Source organism: Nycticebus coucang, chromosome 7 (assembly GCF_027406575.1).
Source record: "Nycticebus coucang isolate mNycCou1 chromosome 7, mNycCou1.pri, whole genome shotgun sequence".
Lineage (NCBI taxonomy): Eukaryota > Metazoa > Chordata > Mammalia > Primates > Lorisidae > Nycticebus > Nycticebus coucang.
This window is the reverse complement of record NC_069786.1, coordinates 107,853,682-107,874,952: the sequence shown is the minus strand read 5'-3', so window position 1 is coordinate 107,874,952 and position 21,271 is coordinate 107,853,682. Positions and strand designations below refer to the sequence as shown.

The 21,271-nt window shown below is 39.5% G+C and overlaps 1 protein-coding gene across 3 annotated transcripts in view; it reads left to right on the top strand.

Moving 5' to 3' along the window:
• The first annotated feature begins 19,136 nt into the window (after positions 1-19,136).
• Positions 19,137-21,271, top strand: part of LANCL1 (LanC like glutathione S-transferase 1) — a 36,578-nt gene continuing 34,443 nt past the window's right edge. The window contains exons 1-2 of one of the 3 annotated variants that reach the window (XM_053597157.1): positions 19,137-19,183; positions 19,492-19,588. In XM_053597157.1, coding sequence (XP_053453132.1) covers positions 19,508-19,588 — 81 coding nt within the window. In that variant the 5' untranslated portion in view covers positions 19,137-19,183; positions 19,492-19,507. The other 2 variants (XM_053597159.1, XM_053597156.1) reach the window with 2 other exon arrangements.

The following is a 21,271-nucleotide window of genomic DNA, read 5'->3' as shown; positions in this document are numbered from 1 at the left end:
AAGCCATATCCATTTGAAAGGGTGCTTTTTATAATTAAAAAAAAGTTTATCATAAAACAAAATTCCCAAGTTAAAAAGAATGTGTGTGTGTGTGTGTGTGTGTGTGTATATATATATATATATATATTTTTTTTTTTTTTTTTGTGACAGAGTCTGAAGCTGTCACTCTGAGAGGTAGAGTGCCATGGCATCACAGCTCACAGCAACCTCAATCTCCTGGGCTCAGGCGATTCTCTTGACCCAGCCTCCCAAGCAGCTGGGATCACAGGTGCCCACCACAATGCCTGGCTATTTGAGAATGCATATATTTTTAGCATTTTATTTTTTTTTGTTTGGGATTCATTGAGGATACATAGACTTAGGTTGCACTGATTGCATTTGTTAGGTAAAGTCCCTCTTGTAACTGTACCCTGCTGTCAAGAGATGTGCCATACACTGTGACCCCCCATCCACCTTCCTCCTCCCTTCTCCTTGCTCCCTCATTCCCCTACCCCACACCTTGTATTAGATCCTCTACTGCCTTCACATTAGAATAGAGTACATTATATTCTTGCTTCTCCATTCCTGTGATGCTTTACTAAGCGGAATGTGTTCCAACTCAATCCAGGTTAATACAAAAGATGCAAAGACTCCATCTTTTTAATGGGTGAATACTATTCCATGGTGTACATATACCACAGCTTGTTAATCCATTCCTGGGCTGGTGGGCATTTAGATTATTTCCACATTTTGGCAATTGTAAATTGTGCTGCAATAAACAGTCTAGTGCAGATGTTCTTATGGTAAAATGATTTTTTTTTCTTCTGGGTAGATGCCTAATTTGAATTCTTCGAGGATTCTCCGTATTTCCTTCCAAAAAGATTGTATTAGTTTGCAATCCAACCAACAGTATAAAAGGGTTCCCTTCTCTCCGCATCCACACCAGCATCTGCAGCTTTCAGACTTTGTGATGTGGGCCATTCTCACTGGGGTTAGGTAATATCTCAGGGCAGTTTTGATTTGCGTTTCTCTGGTGTTCAGGGACGATGAGCATTTTTTCAGATGTTTGAAGCATCACCCTTCCAGACTTCAGGCTATATTACCAGACCACAGTCATTTTTAGCATTTTTATTTTATTTTACATATCACATTAAACTTTTTTGCAGGCTCTCTGTACACAATTTTGCTGACTTTAGAAGGTGTAAAGATGAATTCTTCTTCATAACTTAACTTTTTACAAGATTTGAAAAGGCAGATATACAACAGTAATGTGCATTTCATTAAATTTTAAGTGAGTGAAAGCTAATGATGTAACATGAAATCCAAAAGAGTTAGTACATAAGAATACCTTCCTTAATTAAACCTCACACCAATTGCTGAGCTTGTTTTTATAGAACTAATGAAAACAGAACGATATGATCAGTTACAAGATTTCTATTCTCTATTTGATTTTAAAATGACCATGAGACTCAAATAAGAGTTTTCCTTGACAGAAAATACATATAATCAAAAAGTAACATATAGTAGAGGATAGGGATAAGTGCTATGAAGGAAACTAAAGCAGAGAAGAAAAATGAGAGCTTAAATATTAAACAGGACAAGAAGGTGAGGCACTGAGCCGGGCAGCTCTCTGAGGGGCACACATCTCAAGCAGACAGGACAGCGGGTAGCAAGGCCCTGAGGAGCAAATATGCCTGGCAGGTCTGAGGAGCATCAGGAAGCTCGCAAGTCAGGTGTTATTGACGCTGTGTCACTTCTCTGTTCAGAGTTCTTTTTTTTTTTTTTTCATTAAATCATAAACACATAGATCATGTATACATTAGTGCATTTAGGGGTACAATGTGCTGATTTCATATAGAATTAGGAACACTTACATCACACTGGTTAATATATACCTCATCTTGTTTATTTAATTATTGTGTTAAGACATTTATACTCTATACTAATCGATCCGACATGTACCCTTACATTATGCACCATCGGTGTGATCCAACCATTCGCCCTCCCTTGATCTGACCTCCCTCTCCTCTCCCAACCCCCCCCCTCCTCTCTCCTTCATCTTGGGCCATGGTTGTGATCTATTCTTCATATGAAAGTGAGTGATTGAAAATCTCTTCAGAGTTCTTTGATGGCTTCTTATCTCATTCTGAGAAAGAGCCCAACTCCTTGCAGTGGTTTATAGAGCCTTACATGATCTGGCCTCCATTAATTCATTGTCCTTCTCTCCTGAACAGCTGACATTCAGTTGTCATTGTTGTTTAGCAGGCCCAGGCTGGGTTTGAACCTCCTTGCTTCAGTGTATGTGGCTGGCACCCTAGCCACTGAACATGGGCCCAGAGAATTTTGGGGCAAAAGCTGCCCAGAGGGCTCAATTTGCCCAAGTTAATTCTTATGTGGGTTCTTATTTGTGGCCAGAAAAAGAGAAAGGTTTTATTCAAAGACATTCGAGTAGCAGAGGAAGGCAATTTTGGTAACAAGATGGTGCCTCCCCCTAGACCAGGAGTTCTTTTGAGGGATGGAGAGACAAAGGAAGAAGGACCTGTTCCTACTAAAGGCTACGAAAACAGACAGACACCATCAAATAGCGAAATGTGGAGTGGAAAGTTGGGCTTTTTCTTGTACAAATCACAGTGCTTGGGGGCAGATGCCATAGACACTTCTGGTGCATAGGAGGTGCACCTGCTGGGTGGAACACTTTGTTGAGGAAGTCTGCAAGACATAGCTCGAGCAAGTGTTGGTACAAAGGACAGGGCATTTTGGTAACAAATAGGTCTGAGTATTTGAGAAATAATAAGTGTTTGGAGTTTAACACCAATCTTTCTTTATTTTTCAGGAAGGAGGGGAAGGAGGGCAGAATACAGGGGAAATAAAGGAGAAAGGGAGGAAGGGAAGAAGACACTCTGGTACCCTGTCCCTTTGTACATGCACATGGTCTCACCCATTCTCACACACACAAACACATATATACACACGGTCACACATATTTCAAGCAGGTAGCAAATTCTGGGCTCAGTGACAAAGAAGAGAGATATGGCAAAGCAAGCATTGAAAGTTCACTGCTAAACACTTTAATTCATACATTTTGTTCCGAAAAATGTAAGTTTAATTTGAGAAAGAGAGATGAAAAAATGTTCTCTTGAACAGGATAAATATCCAAGACAGAAGAAAGGATAAGAGATTTTTCCTGGTTTAAATGAGATCCCACCCAACTGGAAAGACAGGCGGGAAGAAAGTGCAGTCTATATGTGGCTAGAGAGGCTGCGTCTCCTGCCACAAAGAGAGATGCTGGTGACAGAGGAGACAACACCCTGATTTTTAATTTCGATATTTTGCTTATTATAGATTTTTGCATCACTTTAGATTTTGATGATTCTATTTATGTGATTACTGAGTTTTGTAGCATCCCTAGGCTTAGTCCTAGTTCCTGGGCAGAGGCATATCACAGAAATACACCAGTGCTGTAAGTAAGCCAGACCAAGGGGCCCAAAGTTCCATAACAATGGGCTGAAGCAGCTGCAGTGGTAACCTCAGTGGACAGAGGACTTACAGAAGAGAGTTTCCTCTGTGCCTCGAAATTTTGTTCTATGTAAGAATTTTGAACCTTGAGGTTAACCAAATCATAAGAAAGAATGGGATTCATAGCAAAATTTAAGATTAGCCATAAAAAATTGAGTTCTGTTTCTTGCCTAGTTGAGTTTATGGACTGGTATTTCCAATAATTTCACCAATAATTTTCAACCCTCATTGCATGTTAGAATCACACAGAATGCTTTTTAATACATACCAAAGGTAGAACCCCACCCCAAGAAGTTCTAATATAATTAGTATGTTTTAAAAATCTGTCAGGTTATTCTAATGTGTAGCCTGAACTGAAAACTGTGGCCTTATACCATCACACACCAATGCTGCCTGCTGTCGTGTGCACTCCACCACGGTGGACTTACCCACTGCCTTCCCCATCTTCCCTTCTTATGTGGCTTCATAACAAGTCTCAGGCTGCAGTGCATACTGCAGTGAAGTATAAAGCAAAACAGAGCTCACTACAAAAGGTAGAGAGCTCAGGAACATAATTACAGTAACAAATTAAGAATCCCTTCACCTGAAATCTGCAGAGAGTCAGTTCTCTAAAAAATATGTTTGCATTTATGTGATCTTTTCTTCAAGACACTTAAGCCATTTTATAGTTAGAAAAGCTCAAAAACACAGAAAACGTGTCTTAGAATAAAATAGCACAAAACCTATCTTAGTTCTTTTTTTTTTTTTGTAGAGACAGAGTCTCACTTTACTGCCCTCGGTAGAGTGCCGTGGTGTCACTCGGCTCACAGCAACCTCCAACTCCTGGGCTTAGGTGATTCTCCTGCCTCAGCCTCCCGAGCAGCTGGGACTACAGGCGCCCGCCACAACACCCAGCTATTTTTTGGTTGCAGTTTGGCCGGGGCTGGGTTTGAACCCGCCACCCTCGGCATATGGGGCCGGCGCCCTACTCACGGAGCCACAGGCGCCGCCCCTTATCTTAGTTCTTATCAATGAAATTATTGTCTTCATTTAAACATTTTTTCTTTAGGTTTTCTAATGACTACATGATAACAGAAGACACGGAACCCCCTTTACCTCTTAAAACCTGGAAGTAAAGCGTACCATCTACCCTGTGTTATCATGCGGCTGGTTTATATTAGGTTGAACCCTGGTTTTTAAAGGTGCTTATAATCTAATAGACTATTGGTAGTTCAGCATTCGTTATCACGACACCATGACGGATGTCCCTGTGAACATTCGTTATCATGACACCATGATGGAAATAGCCTGTGAACCAACTTACAACTTCAGACACCTTTATTAACCCATCTATTCACTCATATGAATGAAATCATTCCTCTCCAAACTACAAATGACTATCACCTCAAATGACAGCGCTGTAAATGAGCTGTTAAGCTTCAAAGAGTATTTACTTGTTACTGCCAGAAAAAGTTGAACCAAGAGCAAACTAAAAAAGGACTACTTGTCCTATTTGCCAAATAATACCTATACCTGACCTATGTGTATATGTAGGCAAGATGAACAGTCCATCAGAAGGTGAGTGAAAGGTGTGAGCAACAGCCAAAGATCCCCAAAATCCATCCCTGGCACTGTAATCCTTTGATTAAATAGTCCCATCTTTCTGTAGAATATGTGCAAATATAAATGAATACTTAAAATATCCATGTGAAAAGCTAAAACAGTGTCACTAATAATTACATCTAATTGAATTGTTCCTATCCTCAGAACACCTGACTTGGAGGAAAATTATGCAGAAAGAATAGTGAGTGAGACAGAAAACAAAACTTTATTCCATTTTATAATTTGATTTCAGACACACTCAGGCTGCGTTCTTACCACAGTCTTCTCAATTATCCTTCAATGAACCCACCAGTTTCCCCCCATTTGGAAACCTATTTCCAACCCTATTTGAATCACATCTCAGTGAAACAAGGGAGGAAAGATGACTTGGAAACCCAACAGAGGGGGCATCCTTAATCTGGAACGCACAGAGAGGGCCCAGGGGGAGAATTCAAAAGATCTATAAACTTGATGAAAAGAAAAATTCCATCATTTACTTTCACTAACGTCTAACTGAAATTTAATTTTTTATTCAAATATAAAGTGAGGTACCAAACCACAGTATTAGCAGTACCCATGAATTTGTCATAGATAGAATTTATAGATATTTTTATCTCTCATTGCTCTGTTGCAAGTATCTTAAAAACTATACATCCTTATTTTGAATTTATGAGTATATGTGCTAGGCCAGCCACTAGATTCTGTTATATAATATGCAAATAAGAAATATACATATTACTATAGCCAATATTTAAAATTATGGTTATAAGTGTATTTCAATGTAGTGTGTTTTTTCTGAATCCTTTGAATTTTATATTATGCCCTTAAAAATATTATTGTGAGAAGGACTGATAGGTTTTTCTAGACTGCCAAAGCAGTCATGATGCAAAAAAGGTTTAAGAACCTTTGCAGTAGAAAAACTTATCTTTTTATTCTAGTTATTAATAATCAGATTTTTATTTTCTTTTAGTATATATCCCAAGTATGTAATCTTTCTCATTGAACTTGAAGATCCTAAAATTTATATCAAAAAGTTAGGTAAAAAACAAATTATTCTTTACTAAATTCTGCACTATCAGTAGCCCTCCGGGGCTTCAGGGTGAGGTAAAGAAGGCAGATATCCTCTACGCTCTATTCCAAATAATGCACTGAAAGTTATTTTCTGCAGATGATCAAACTTCAGTAATATGAAATACTTACACTTGCATTTCCTAAAAAAGAAATTATCCAGTACCCATTTGTGATAGCTCGTCTATTTCTGACGTCTGTAGTGACTTGCTAGAGGACTATTGCAATTAACTCAACCTTTTGGAACTTCTACTCTCTATATAAAAAGCATAAAGTCATGGGTCATTAAACTATATAACTGTCTAAAGGTTCTCCAGCCATCAAATGCTGCTATTTCTTATAAGTTATTTTGAGATTTCCAAGTGATGAATGTTATATAATCATAAAATAGCATTGCACAGAAGAAGAGTTCTGGAAAGATAGTGAAGCCTAATTCTTATCTATTGGTATGCTGGGTGGGCCTTAACCTTAATTTGTAGCATTCAATTTTGTCAGCTTCTGCCCTGACACCAAGTTCTGGGTATCCATCAATCCACATACAATAGTGCTGCCCTCCCACAAGGTTTATTGCTATCATTCTCAAATTTCCACCGAGGTCCTTGCTAAGTTAAGAGGCAAGAACCAAGAAAGTGGAATGCTGCAACTCTTCCTTGGGTTAATAGAGTTGAAGGAAGCTTGTTTCTCCAGCTGGCATAGGACCTTCTCCCCCAACCCAGCAGAAGACTCATCTTAGGGGATGGCATCTGCGACTCGCCAGTGCTTTCAGATCCTCTAGAGGTGAGCATATTTCTCTTGCATATTTTATGGAGGAAGAAGTAGAAATTTGTGTCTTAATGATGGAGGTGAGATAGTAACTTCCCATTGTCACAGGACGTTGAGAACACCAGGGAGAACAAAGCAATCCCATAGATAGCAAATGAGGGCTCTCACAACCAACACAATTCAAATCATTCCTGCAGGAACTCAACACAAGCAGTAATTACATCATCCAAAGAAACAAAACAAAAACAAAACACTCTCTTATAGCCAATTAAACTCAATCAAGTCAATTATTCAAACAATTCTTGCCAATACACAATTCAAACCTTCACTTCAAAAGAACTTGTTTACAAACCTACTAATAGCCTCCAGAGATTAGCGCTCTGGAAGCATTATAAAGTGTCTTGATCTGGCTCATCATAGCACTCAAGAGGATTTTCTTGCTTTGCTCCAGAGCATTCTGTGTCTCATGAAAAAGGGATCTAGGAACCACAGATATTTAAGGGATTTCTCTGAAACAGGAGACTTCCTTCTGAGGCAGAAACAGAATTAGACTTCTAACCTAGAACTCTATGGACAATATTCTTACATACAAAAATATAAACTGAGCTTTTCAAGAACTACATTAACACAACAATTTTATTATGTACATGTGACTTCGGGACCCAAATTTTAGATACAAAGCTGATGGTATAGATATTGAACAATTCCCACTTTGGATTTTCCAAAGAATCCAGCTCTTGTTAAGTATAGCCATGGCTCACCAATGAATGAAAAGAGGTACTTTTCTACTCCCACTAGGGATAATCCTTGTTACCATTAACTACTAAACCAATGACCGCCTTTCACCATCTCCCCACTACCTTCTACAAGTATTCTGGAATCTTCACTTTACAGATGCAAAGCACTTAACTCCACAACCAGAAGAGGAACTCAAGTTGCAGTAGGTAAAGTTTCAATTTTACAACGAAATGCTAGTGTAAAATCACTTGGGATATAATTATGGATTTATTTATTAAGGTCATATGCAAGTATTAGATACAAAAAAATTATTTCATGCCACCATTGCTAAGATTGATCTATTAAAGTCACATAAACCTACATAGAGAAGCCTACTGTGTCTGTAGAGGAGAGGAAAGAAAGGATTACCCACAATAATACTACACTAGAGATCATTTGTAGGTCAGAAGTAGGTCTATAGGCAGACATATATCTCCATAATTTTCCAGATTATTACTAATAGCAGTAAGACTCTGGCCTACAAGTTTTCCTAATTGGTGTCCCTGAGCCGTCACAGAGAATGCTAATAGTTGAACCACTCTCCAACGGAAGCAAAGCTATATGTAAAGTGAAATATATTTTTTCTTCTTTCGCATTCCTTCCTGTCTTCCCTCCTGCCTGCCCGCCTTCCTCCTTGCTGTCTTTCTTTTGTTCTTAGTGTGAGAGAAAGCATGTATGACTGACATCCTGCCACAGGTTGGTGGCTTTGTCTCCCCATTTTATGATGTTAGGCTTAAACTAAATGTTTCTGTCATCGACTGGTCCTTAACTAGCATTTATTTACTTGCTCCTATGACCTCCAACTGGGAAATATCAGAGTACCAGCATGTATATTTGCCAGAGAATAAAAGTTTTCCCTTCTACTGACTCATAAAACTGGAGTGGCTCCATTTCTGGGTAGCTCCACTGGTGCAAAATCAATATCCAAGGAGAAAGTATTCCTGAAATTGCCGGGAAGGGAACCAACACACATCCACCTATATTGCACCCAACAGGAGATTTGCTTCATGCTCTGAAACAGAGCCAGACATTCAAAGCAGAGTAAGCAGCAGTGAATACCTCACCCCACCAGTCAAACTATCCCAAGGTACGAAGATTATCAGTCAGGAAACAGAAGAGGGGATCTCTTCCCCTTTAAATTCAGGAATATATATTCTTTGGTACTAAAGGGTAAATCAAATTCAAGATTTCCTTTTTGCTGGGAGCAGTGGCTGGTGCCTATAATCCTAGCACTCTAGGAGACTGAGGTGGGTGGATCCTTTGAGCTCAGGGGTTCAAGACCAGCCTGAGCAAAGCCAAACCTTGTCTCTACTAAAACTAGAAAAACTAGCCAAGGGTGGTGGTGGGCACCTGAGGTGGGTACCCGTAATCTCAGCTACTCAGGAGACTATGGCAAGAGTATCATTTGAGCACAAGAGTTTGAGGTACCAGCTATGATGACATCACAGCACTCTAGCCTGGCAACAGAGTGAGACGCTGTCTCAAAAAAGAGGCACTGACCTAAGCCTTAAAGATAAGCTTTCCCATCATCTATAAATTGGCAATGTAGGCGGGCCAAACAGCTTTCAAATGTTGAAATAAGTAATTATCTTGTTAATCTCTCCAATGAACAAATGTCAATAATTCTTAATAATCTATTGCAGCTCTAATTTCTAAGGTTTGTATAAAAGCAAGGAATAGAAGAATAGCAATGAAAAGTCTGAATCTGCAGCCCACTAGGACTTTTTTAGATATGCTAAAAAAAAACTCAATAAACCTACTTAGAAATTATTTAACCTTTTTTCTTGTAGAGTATAAAAAAATTAAACTTTTTAGCATTTTTCTAGCTATAAAATTCAATTATAAATCAAAAAGTAGAAGGGATGAGGCTGTGGCAAAGAAGAAATAGGCACAATTGTAAACGTAAGTTTTTAACCCACAATGCCCAAAGAAAAACATTACCAAGAGAGATCTTTCGGTTATTGTCCAAAAGATGGGTGGAATTTGTACAGTCACTGATAAAACCATTGGTTTATTTCTGCTCACAAGGCACCCTTAATCTGGGAAGGGAATGGTACCTATATACACAAAACAATCACTATCACAGCAGGTGCAGCAAAAGTAGATAGAGGGAACAGGGAACAGGCCGCATGTTAATAAGGAGACGGTTGAAAAACCACAGACTGTCAAGCTCTGGAAAAGAAATGTGGTCATGATCAAATTCAGCCTACAGTCAGAGGTAGACTTTTACAGTGTGGGTCTGAATGATAATCATGGGCCCAGACATATGTCTTCCTTCTTCACTTTTCAAACAGAAGCCCTGCCTTTGGAGATGTTGTAGTAATACTGGGCATTGACAACTCACTCCCCTCCCCGCTAAACCAGAGAAGGTGTTCCATCCTCCAGCACAAAAGGGGAATTCATACCCATAATCTATGAAAAAGCATGATTCAGTTCCAATTTTTCTTTGCTTTTTCTTTTTTCTCTTTAACCTTGGAGAATGGCCAGTTTCGGCAGCTAACAAAGAATAATGTGAACAAACCAAAGAAAAAGGTTGTAGAGTGAGTTAGATATTTAATAAAGAAAGGAAAAGGCCATTTCAATGCAGATTCAATTAGTTTGAAAACCAAAAGTTCCCCACAGGTCCCTGCACAGACCTGTGAGTTGTACTGAGTGAGGTTCAGATGCCCCCTCTCTTTTTTTTAAAGAACTAGGACACATCCCCATGGTCCATGACATAGGGAAGAAAACTGATTTAGTGGCCTAATTCCATTCTCAGAATTTGAAACTCTAGTATTGCATTGGTGCCTTCTGGGCATTTTCCTGACATTTCACTGATGCTAAACTGTTCTCCATTTGGCTTTTTACAAATTGGTACGTACGGCTGGGAGCATGAGTAAAGGTAAATTTACTATTCAAATGCTTCAGTGAGAAAAGCCAAACTGTGGGGAAAAGAATTCTAAAGAAGAGAAATCAGTTTTAGCTTAAAAAAAAAAAAGGCATCCCAGTATACTAAATAACTCCTAAAATAATCTTAAACATAAAGACATCAAGTTATTAAAATCATACCAACATCGAAGGGAGGAATATTTGAATAATTTCCATCAAGGTGTTCACTCCTTGCAAACACAATTGAGGTGTTTCCCCTTTACATAAAGTGTTTTGCAAATGCAGGTTCACACAAGCCTGTTGTCTGCTCCAGCCCATGAGATAGACGCCTAAGTTACATCCGGTATTAAATTATGGAGCTGCTGCAAAATTCAGATGACTCAGATTGAATCTGTGATGTATGTGGGTCCATCTATCGATCTGTCCTAGCTAGATTTAAGACAACAGAGAGCAATTCCTCCTACTGCATATCCAAATGGCTGAGGGCCAGAGAGAGGAGTCACAGCAGTACAGCCAGGAAGAGACGGTGGGGGTGGGGAACGATGGCTAGAGTCCAGAGACAGGAAAACAGTGGCTTCCAGCTCATCATTTCCTCCTTGGTCTCAGGTCACTCACATGGCTCATTTTCAAGACCAAAATCACCAGAATGAAACTTCTCAAACATTGGTGTACTGTGGGTTCATTAGCCGTATGGTTTCCAAACATTTCATTGATGTTTCAAGCTGTCTGCACTCCATTGGTTCCACGATGGAACTCATATTCGAAAATAACATGGATTTTTGACTTATCCACGGTTTCACAAAAATTGCTATAAACTTTTTTTGAAAGATAATCACAAGGCAAAATTGGAATTTGAAAGGATGAGAATGTACCTTCACACTAAACAAACAAGGAATGTCAAGGTAAATGTCAGAGACATCAACTTTCAAACTCGGCACTTAAGGAAATCAGACTTTTCATATTTAACATTTGTGCAGGCAAATGTAAAAAAGGTTTGTCTGTCACCATATACGTGTTAATCAGTTTACTTGAATATTGAGAGAGGGAAATACAGAGTTGGAGCACAGAGAATAAATTCGAAATTTATAATGGAGGGTAGGAGTGGTGAGAGGGTCTGCATAGCCAAGGCAGCAGAAGAGCCTTGGGGTGGGGAGGAAACGACGGCTGGAGAGGCCTGGCTGGAGGACAGTCAGGCATATCGGCTCTCAGGTCAGAAGGTCTGGGGTCATCACTCACTTGCCGGTGACATTGGAAAGGTGACTTAACTATGTGAGTCTTGGTTTTCTCACTTGGAAAGTGGGACAATAGTCCACGGTAATGCCACTCATGAGACTACTCATGAAAGGAAATAGATCAAGTAAAATGTCTGGCACCCAGTGAAGAACAGTAGATGTGGTTATTAGGAAGGGCGGCGCCTGTGGCTCAGTCGGTAGGGCGCCGGCCCCATATGCCGAGGGTGGTGGGTTCAAACCCAGCCCCGGCCAAATTGCAACAACAACAAAAAAAAAAATAGCCGGGCGTTGTGGCGGGTGCCTGTAGTCCAGCTGCTCGGGAGGCTGAGGCAGGAGAATCACTTGAGCCCAGGAGTTGGGCTTGTCATTTTTGCGTTGCCACCAATAACACCAAGTGCTCTGGAAAGTGAATAAGTCTTTATACACCAACCGAAAGCAAACCTCCGCCTCCTCCCCGGCATGCTTCTTTATTAAAGAGTTTAGGCCTCAGGATGAAAATGCATAAAATGAGATTATTCTGCCTAAAGAGATCAAGTTAAAACTTTAAAATTTACAGAAGACTTGTCCTGAGTACTTGCTCTCCACCCTGCTCAAAACAAGTTTAAACTTCTTGTTGAAAAGAAAAAAAAACTAACACACACATGAAGATAAACTTCTGATTGAGCAATATTTAGGCTGTATCTAAGAAAGATCTTCTAGAAACACGAGATTATCAAAAACCCTAATTGATTATCAAAAGCAGTTAGGAATGCTCTTTCTCTGAGAGTATCTTGGTGAATAATCACCTATACGTTGGTTTAGCTTAGAGTGCACAGACTTTTTTTCCCAAACAGGAGTCTAGGAAATACTTTAGTGACTATCAAATGTAAATTGATAAGCATGATAATTCATGGAATTTTAGCCCATTACCCTTATGGCAATTGTTTTTATATCCAAAATAGTCCCCTTACCCCTAGCTGTACTCTGCAAGAGAATCATATTAACAATCAACCTAGTCTGCAAGACTGTGCTCTGTGAGAGATTCTTATGAAAAAAATTTAAATGTAGATTCAATCTAAACCTCCTGTATTGGAATCATTGACAGTGAAGTCTGAGAATCTATACCTTGAGCAAGATCCTCAGGTGACATGAGGTATGAGAATTACTGCTCTAGAACTTGCAGTTACACAGGGAAAAAGATTTATTTGTATGACTCTTTGAACTCCAAGTCTTGTCTTTTAGGGGACAGGAAATTAAGTGTGAGTATTTCATCCTCTCTTTCTCATCCAGTTCCAAAATAGCCCTAGAATTAGGTTTGGAGGCTTCCCAGGTGTCACGATGATAGCAAAGGAGCCAGCTCCCCTCTGTAGCCACAGTCCTGGTATTACCACAGCCTCTGGGTGACTAATAGCGTGGTCAGTTCACAATGATCCCCTGTGGCGGTAGCAGGAGGAGCCAGCTGGATTCTTGATGAGTTCTTCAAGGTCTGTAATTCCACTACTCAGTTCATGTTGCTCTAAAGCAGCAGCTTCTCCCACCTCTTAACATAAACTATGATCTTCTCTATACATTTGAACTCTTGTATCTTAAAGGCAAATAAAAAGGAAAGCGAACTACAAATAACGTGGCTACCACACAAGTGGGTAAATTTTAAAAGTTTCTTTTTAAATGTGATTGAAAAGTACCTGCCACGAGGCAATTCCAAACCTTAAAAGAAGAATGATATGGGCCGGAGAATCTCTCTGTTAGCTACTCCGGCCAGCAAGGGAGAAGGACCGCTGAATATGACAACAGAACGCCTCAAACTGGGACAGTGCGGGCGGGGCTTTGGTAATCCATCATGAGGTCCACGGGTAAATTGTGTGTGCCTGGGTGGGGAAGCAAGGGATTAATCCACCTGATTGACTGTTCATTGTTCTGAGAAGGCCCCTCCAGTAAGGGAAACTCAGCATCTCTCCCACCACTGTGCACTTCTAGCACAGAGAGAAGAGGGGACTTGCATGTTTTTAACAGTATACATTCGTTTTTCCAATATTAAAGAAGGAAGCTTCTTTTTCTTTTGGCTTGTAAAGACATGCACTAACGCCGTTGGTCAGATCCCATCACAAGCGTTAGGTGTAGAAAGGAACAAAACAGTTTAAATGTTTGTACATCTTTTACCAACTTTCTGTACTCACAATCTTTTTTAATCTCCCCAGGAAACCCCAGCACATCTGCTTTCATATAGTAGCGGCTCTCACCCAGCAGGTACGTTTCGAGAAAGGAATCTGTCAGCACACTAGTAACAGTCCTGACAAGGCAGGGAAGAAATGTTGCCAGGGCCAGAGGAAATACTGTCTCCAGAAAATTTAAAGTGTACCGTGGGGTGCCTAGTGCACATCCGTTTATGTTCTTGTTTCCTCCACTGGCAATTGCTCCTGTCAATCCATAAGTTCTGTTCTGTGAACAAAACAGAAAGCTGCTCCAGTAGTACACAGTCCCAGCTGGACGCTAAACCAACTGCATGGCCATATTAAACTCAAACTTAGATATCCCTGCTTTATACTTCTTTGAACTGAAAAGAAAATAGGCTACTCTTCAAAAGAAGATGGAGATGTGATACAAAGGAGGAAAGTGACAAAGTAAAAGACATTTGCCTGAGACGTGTGCGTGTGTGTGTGTGTGTGTGTGTGTGTGTGTGTGTGTAGGTAGGTAGGTAGAATTTTCTGTAAAACAAATATGGTGTCTCATGACCTATCTTTTACCATAGGTCAATGACCCAGCTGCTAACAAAGTTCAAGGGAACATGATGGAGGAAATAGAGAAAGCCCGGATGCTAGAAGGCCAGAGGCAATGGGAATACCACAGAAACTCAAGCATGTTGCCCCTTTGCTGACAGACATGTAGTATCAGTGACTAGCACTTCCTCATGCACTAAAGGTTACTAACTGCCCACTAGAGTCAATCCTCCCCAGGACACACAGCTGCTCAGCAGAGAACTTCTTTTCAGGACCTCCCAGGCAGCTAGAGGTGGCCATGGCACTAAATTCTCACCAGTGGAACAATGAGGATAGTGAGGAATTCCACTTCCTTGTCTGTGCTTGACCTCACAAGCTGGATAAAGACACTCCTATAACCAGTCTGGACTTTATTGGGGGAATAACTCACTGAGGAGGGAAGGACAAACAGATGGAAAGAATCTGTGATCCAGTCACATGAAGCAACTCTGTTCTGAACGAAGAAAAATACATTTCTATTTATTTTAGCAATTATATCTGAGGGCCTCTTTGTAACTGTAACTTAGTTTCCACCCTAATACATGTTATAAAAATATGAAATTAAGGTCTTAGAATGCAACTGATGAGCCCACAGATGATATTGCTTTATTTTTTAAATAGAAACCTTCCCAAGTTTCTGGAATGTTCTGTTTTAAAGGCAATAATTTAATGACTGTTTCTTGAAAATTCACACAAGATGGCTTTAAAAATTAAGAGAAGAAACATCATAATTAAAATATATTTCTCAATCTAAACTTATCAAAAGTAGAATGGTTCATGAAAAATTTTAACAGTCAAAACTGTGTTAACCACAAACGTGTTCAACCACCGTAACCACAGGCAAAAGCATGGGTACTATTATCGGCTAAACTGTTGCCGCCAAAATTCAGCATGTGGCTACATTTGTAGATGAGTCTTTTAAGGAGATAACCAAGGTTAAATGAGGTATTAGGGTGGGCTCTAGTCCCATATGATAGTTTCCTTATAAGAAGAGGAAATTAGGACACAGACAGACAGAACACCATGTGAATTCAGATGGTCACCTGCAAGTCAAAGAGAGGAGGCTCCAGAAGAAATCAATTCTGCCAACATCTTGATCTCAGACTTCTATCCTTCAGAACAGTGAGAAAATCAATTTCTGTTGTTTAAAGTTCCAGGCTACAGCATTTTGTTATGGCAGCCCTGGTAGAGTACTGAAAGTCATTAATGTCAAGCATTTTTTTCTTAAGTCACACCCAAGGAAGAATTCTCTGGGTTGGTTCTCTGACAGGAAGGAAGGAAGGAAGGAAGGAGGGTTGGTTGACATAATGCTAAGCAATTCAATTTTGGGGGTATTTACAACTAACAGAGAGAACTTGTTCCTTCTTTGACTATATTTGAATTTTAAATAACAATTCTACCCCAAATAAATCTGAATCCATGCCTTATACTATATTTAAAAGCGAACACCAGAAAAATTAAAGACTTAAATGTAAAAGTTCAAAAGCTACAAATAAAATGTAGAAACTTATCTTTGCAGCCTGTGAGTAGATAAAGACATTTTGACATTTTGATTCCTCAAATGAATTCCTCAAATTCCTCTTCCCATTATGATTCCTCAAAGCATAACGTCAAAATTAAATAGGTTTAATTTTATCAAAATGCAGAATTGTGGTTCAATGAAGGGTACCTTAAGAAAAGTTAAAGAGAAAATATCTGCAATATCCAAAACCAAAGGATATTATATCTATAGAATACCACCCCCCAAAAAGAAACAAACTGACTCTGGGTGAGTCACTGAATGAGTGGTGGGTGAATGTGAAGGCCAGGACATCACTATATACTACTAGATGTTACAAACACTATACACTTAGACTACATTGAGTTTATCAGAAAAAAACTTTCTTTCTTCAATGGTAAACTAACCTTAACTTAAAAAAAAAATTTAATAAACCTTTTTATAAACTAAAATATGAACCCACACGTTAACCTAGGCCTACACAGAGTCAAAATGATTAATATCACTGTCTTCCACCTCAACACCTTGTCCCACTGGCAGGTCTTGAGAGGCAATAACACACAGGGAGCTATCATCTCCTATAACTACAAAGCCTTATCTGGAACTCCTCCTGAAGGACTTGCCTGAGGCTGTCTCTTAACGGTTAATCTTTCTTTCAGTAATTAAGAGTACACTTTAAAATTATGATAAAAAGTAGAGTAAATACATAAACTAGTAACACAGTAGTTTCTTAACATTATCCAGTATTATGTACTATACATAATTGTATGTGCAATACTTTTATAAGACTGGCAGTGTGGGCTTGTAAACACCACAAACACCAGTGTAATTTATTGTGTTACAATGTTATGACAGCTACAACATCACTAGGCAATAGGAATTTTTCAGTTTCATTATAATCTTATGGGACCACTGTCATATATTCCGTTTGTGGTTGATTGAAATGTTATATGGCACAAAACTGTATCTAAAATAACAAACCACATAGAATAAAACAGATATAAAATCTGTAAAACACAGATTTCTGAGTATCTATAGCATCATTCTCTTTATTAAAAATACCTACAATAAGTGAAACAAATTTTCTAAAGGAGATATATATGTGTGTATATGTAAATTATATATACTGTATATACAAATTAATCATGTGGTAGTTGCCTTCTGAAAGAGAGGAATGGTGGGAAATGGAAATTAAGGGAGGAAAATAGAATAGGATCTTGCATACAAAAACCGAGGAGTATTATTAGCTCAATTCTGCACCTGAGGTTCAAACATGCACACACTCCCCTAGTACTTCCTGAGTTTAACCTGTTACTCTAGCAAGCCACATCTGCAAGGGGGACGCTGGAGGAAACCATTTAATGTTCTTAAACTTGTCTGTTACACTATCTCTGTGGTTCACAAGCAGGGGCAGTTTTGCCTCACCTCCTCCTCCCAGGGCATATTGGGCAATTTTAGCAGCCCACTAAACAAACACTTTTTGATGGCCACCACTTGGGAAGTAGGAGTGCTGCTGTCATCTAGTGGGTTAGGGGCCCAGTAGGGCTACCAAATACATCATGGTCAACGAGACACTTCTTACAAAGAAAAGGCATCCTGTCCAAAATGTCAGTAGGGCTCAGGTTGAGAACCCCTATGCTATTTCATTACCTTATCCTTATAATGGGTACTTATTTTGGTCTTTGGAAGGCCACCCTTCAAGATGACCAAGCTGTTCTTTTCTTCCCTCCCCTCACTACTTTCTTCACTCTCCTCCCAATTCCTTTTCCAATCTTTTCTCAATTCTGCTCAAGCACAATCTATTCATATTAGATGTTATGTTATGATGCCTCACTCCCTCTATAAGTCATTAATTCACTTAAATAGCGCACTAATTTTAATTACTCATATCAAGACTATGAGTGAGATAAACTGATAGTAACCCTTTATTAATTAAAGAAAAAATTGATAAAATGCCTCTAACTTCTTTTCCTTTTCTCTCATATGAATTGCTCCTCCAAACATTCATTTTTAAAAATATGAGGGATATCCAATCTAAGATTCACTAAGGGCCTCTACTCAGTTTTCATGAATTTTGTAGGAAAAGAAAGGAGTAGTAAGTGTCTCAGGAAGACAACAGTTGAAAAAGAACAGCGGGTGAGGGTAGAGTTTGGGGTGGGGTGGCGGATGAGAAGTAGAGTTTGGAAGGTCAACCACAGAAAGACACACGTGGGCCAAGGGAGGATTGAGTAGGCTGGGGATTTCATTTCAGCTATTCATAGGAGGTATGGGACTAGAGTCCTTAATTAAAACAAGAAAGGAAGGAAAAGACTAGAGTCAGCTTAGCTTTTTAACTTAACTCTGAAACTCTGTAAGCCACAAAATGGGCCCAATGTGTACTAGGTGAGATTTAAGTTTAAACAAAAAGAAAATTTTTCATATAGTGGGGACTGTTAAACATTGAAATTCAGTGTTGTGGTTCTCCTGCTCAGTTGTTCTTCTTTTAAATGGCCTCAGTATCCAGTATTATAGTCAAATTTAGGCTAAGGAGCAGATTAAATTTCTTAAGAGCTGTGATTTGTGTTTTCCGATATTTTCAATTTCTATTTGACAGCTTGTCCCTTGGACACTCACATCGCCTCCCAAGTGCCTTTGAGTCTAAATTATCCCCCAAAGGCAGGTTAGTCCTCTCCACAATGTATCTTGGGTTTTTGATGTTGCTGCTGATGGTGATAGTGGTGATGCTTTTATTTCTTACGGTGTTTTGAGAAATGAAAGAAAACGTTTGTAAAGTCCCTGGACAGACATTATCTTCCCCAATTTTATTTAGCCTGGAAGATCAGTATGTTTATCTCTCAAAGAGGTCTTCTTTTTTCATCTCCAGGTGAAACAAAACAAAACAAAACCTTCTAATTCTCATGAATCTTGACTTGAATTTATTTTCTTTTAAAAAATAAAGAAGGGTAGGGAATATCGGGCATATGTACACGTTTTTCTAAGCGATATCCTCCCTTCTTCTACCTAGGAATTAAATTACCCGGTACTATCCTTCAGAAATCGCTCTCCTGTTTCTTTAACAAACTGCAAGCGAGAAAGGGGCGGGCCTTCAAGGCGGCGAAGGCTCTGATTGGTCCTTGTGACAGGAAGTAGGCGGTGAAAGTGTCGGTTCTGTTGTCCGTGGCTGCGGGGTGAGAGGCTAGGGCCGGGGAGGGCTTCAAAACGTAGGATCCTCCCTCACTTCAAATCGGGAGCGTGGGAACGGGGGTGGAAACGGGTCCGGTTCATCCCTGTGGGTCCGAGCTCTGGCATCCTTCACGCGGAGGTGCCGCGCCCTAGTGAGTGGGCCTCAGAGCGTCCGAGGTCTTCTCGGACTGCCAAGACCGCCCGAAGCCCCCGGAGCTGGAGGGAAGGGGCCGCTTGCGCGCTGGCCGCAGGCCTCACGGCTCAGCCGAGAGCCCTGTCTCAACCTAGGTCCTCTTTCTCCCCTGTTCTGCAGGCTCGCTTTCAGCAACATGGCTCAAAGGGCCTTCCCGAATCCTTACGCTGATTATAACAAATCCCTGGCCGAAGGCTACTTTGATGCTTCTGGGAGGGTGAGTTTGGGGGAAATTTGCCTGCATTCCTACCTCTCCCCACAGCAATTGGAAAGGAGCTCAGCTTTGCCTGAAAGAAAACGACGAGCATCCCCTTTTTAAGTTAAATGACTTAAGGAGAAATATATGAGATTTTTTAAGTAGGTAGAATACAGGTTAAAATATACAATTTGCGGTCTCGCGTAATGTTGAATATCAATGAAATATGGAGTCACTGCCACTGTAATAACTGAAGAAACAACCTCAATCATTGATGTAAATGACAAATATTGGCGGTTATGTAGCTTACCTTGTAATTTGCCAATTTTCAGTCTGGTGAGTTGAGAAATCCTAACCGTATACTCAAGTGTAATTTTATTCCTTTATGATTAAAACACAGGAATGGGCAGGATAATGAGAGTAAACTGTGGTTTGTGGTAAGGACATCTTTAAACTGATAGTGGTAGGAGAATTTGGAGACATAGGAGGCCTGAAGTTCTTTATTCATTGCCACTATTTACAGGTCATGCCCACAGTTTTAATTTACCAGTTGGGGGTGGGGCGGAAACGTAACTGGTTAGCATGTCACAAACCACTGTGCCAAAGAGAACCTAGATGTGAAATACCAGAGATCTGTGTTTTCTCATGACTGTTTTTAAGAGTTAGGTTGGACGAGTGCACACACTTTTTTTTTTGTATTTTACTAGTATATTTCTTTGAAACTTGTCATACAACAAGCCTTTCACATGTGATATAACAGCCTTACAGATTTTGTATCTGTCAGGTTAACTTTGAGTCTATTGAGTTTTTCCTTAAAACACGAACACTTGTAATTAAAGATGAGGTTGGGTCATTAATGCAGCTAGGAGGGAAGAAAGATGAAGAACTGGTGTAGGGTAGAAGGCTACCAAACTGTACATGGAGTTAAAATCAGTCTGATTATTTTAAGACTAATACTGAGCTGCCCAGGCAAAGCTGTTTATAATTATTTTGAGGTGAGATCAGATGGATTCCATCTGGTCGCTTGGTCCTGAGTTCTGCATTGCTTTGCAAATTTTTAAGCAGAAATATATGTCTTGTCTTGTTGGAAGAGGACATGCTGCTTCATGCTAACTTGGCAAAGAGAATACTTGAGAAGCCTTTAATAAAATGTCAGTCACTATTTAGGCTGTTTATAAATTAAATGCTTTTATAAATTTAACCCTTTATTTCAAGGGGAAAAAATTCATTAATTTAAACAATGGCCCCAAAATAATATTATTACCTAACATAGTTTTTAGACATTCTAGAAAGAAACTTGCATGCCAGTTGTTAAATTAATTTTGAACACAAAATATAAAACCCTGGAGATCTGTCCTCCTTAATTTGTTAACACAAAAATTTCAGTAAGGAACTGGTTTTCTGGCATCTATCAGAAAAAAAAGGGTGGAGGCTTTTAGAGACTTTTCAAATTACTGCTAGAGTTTGTATAATATAGTGGTCTACCACAAGCAATCAATATTCCCAGGCAGGTCACCTTTATTAAATGGACTATTTGCCAAATAGAAAGTAACTTCCCTTCCTGAGGCTGATGCATTCTCATTAATTCTTGGTCTCTTGAAGGCCAGGCAAGATGATAAATTATACATGATCTATGTACAGAGGATGACATATTCTCATGTAGCTGCACTCTTCCATCTAGTTGAGATTTATAGATCTTTTATA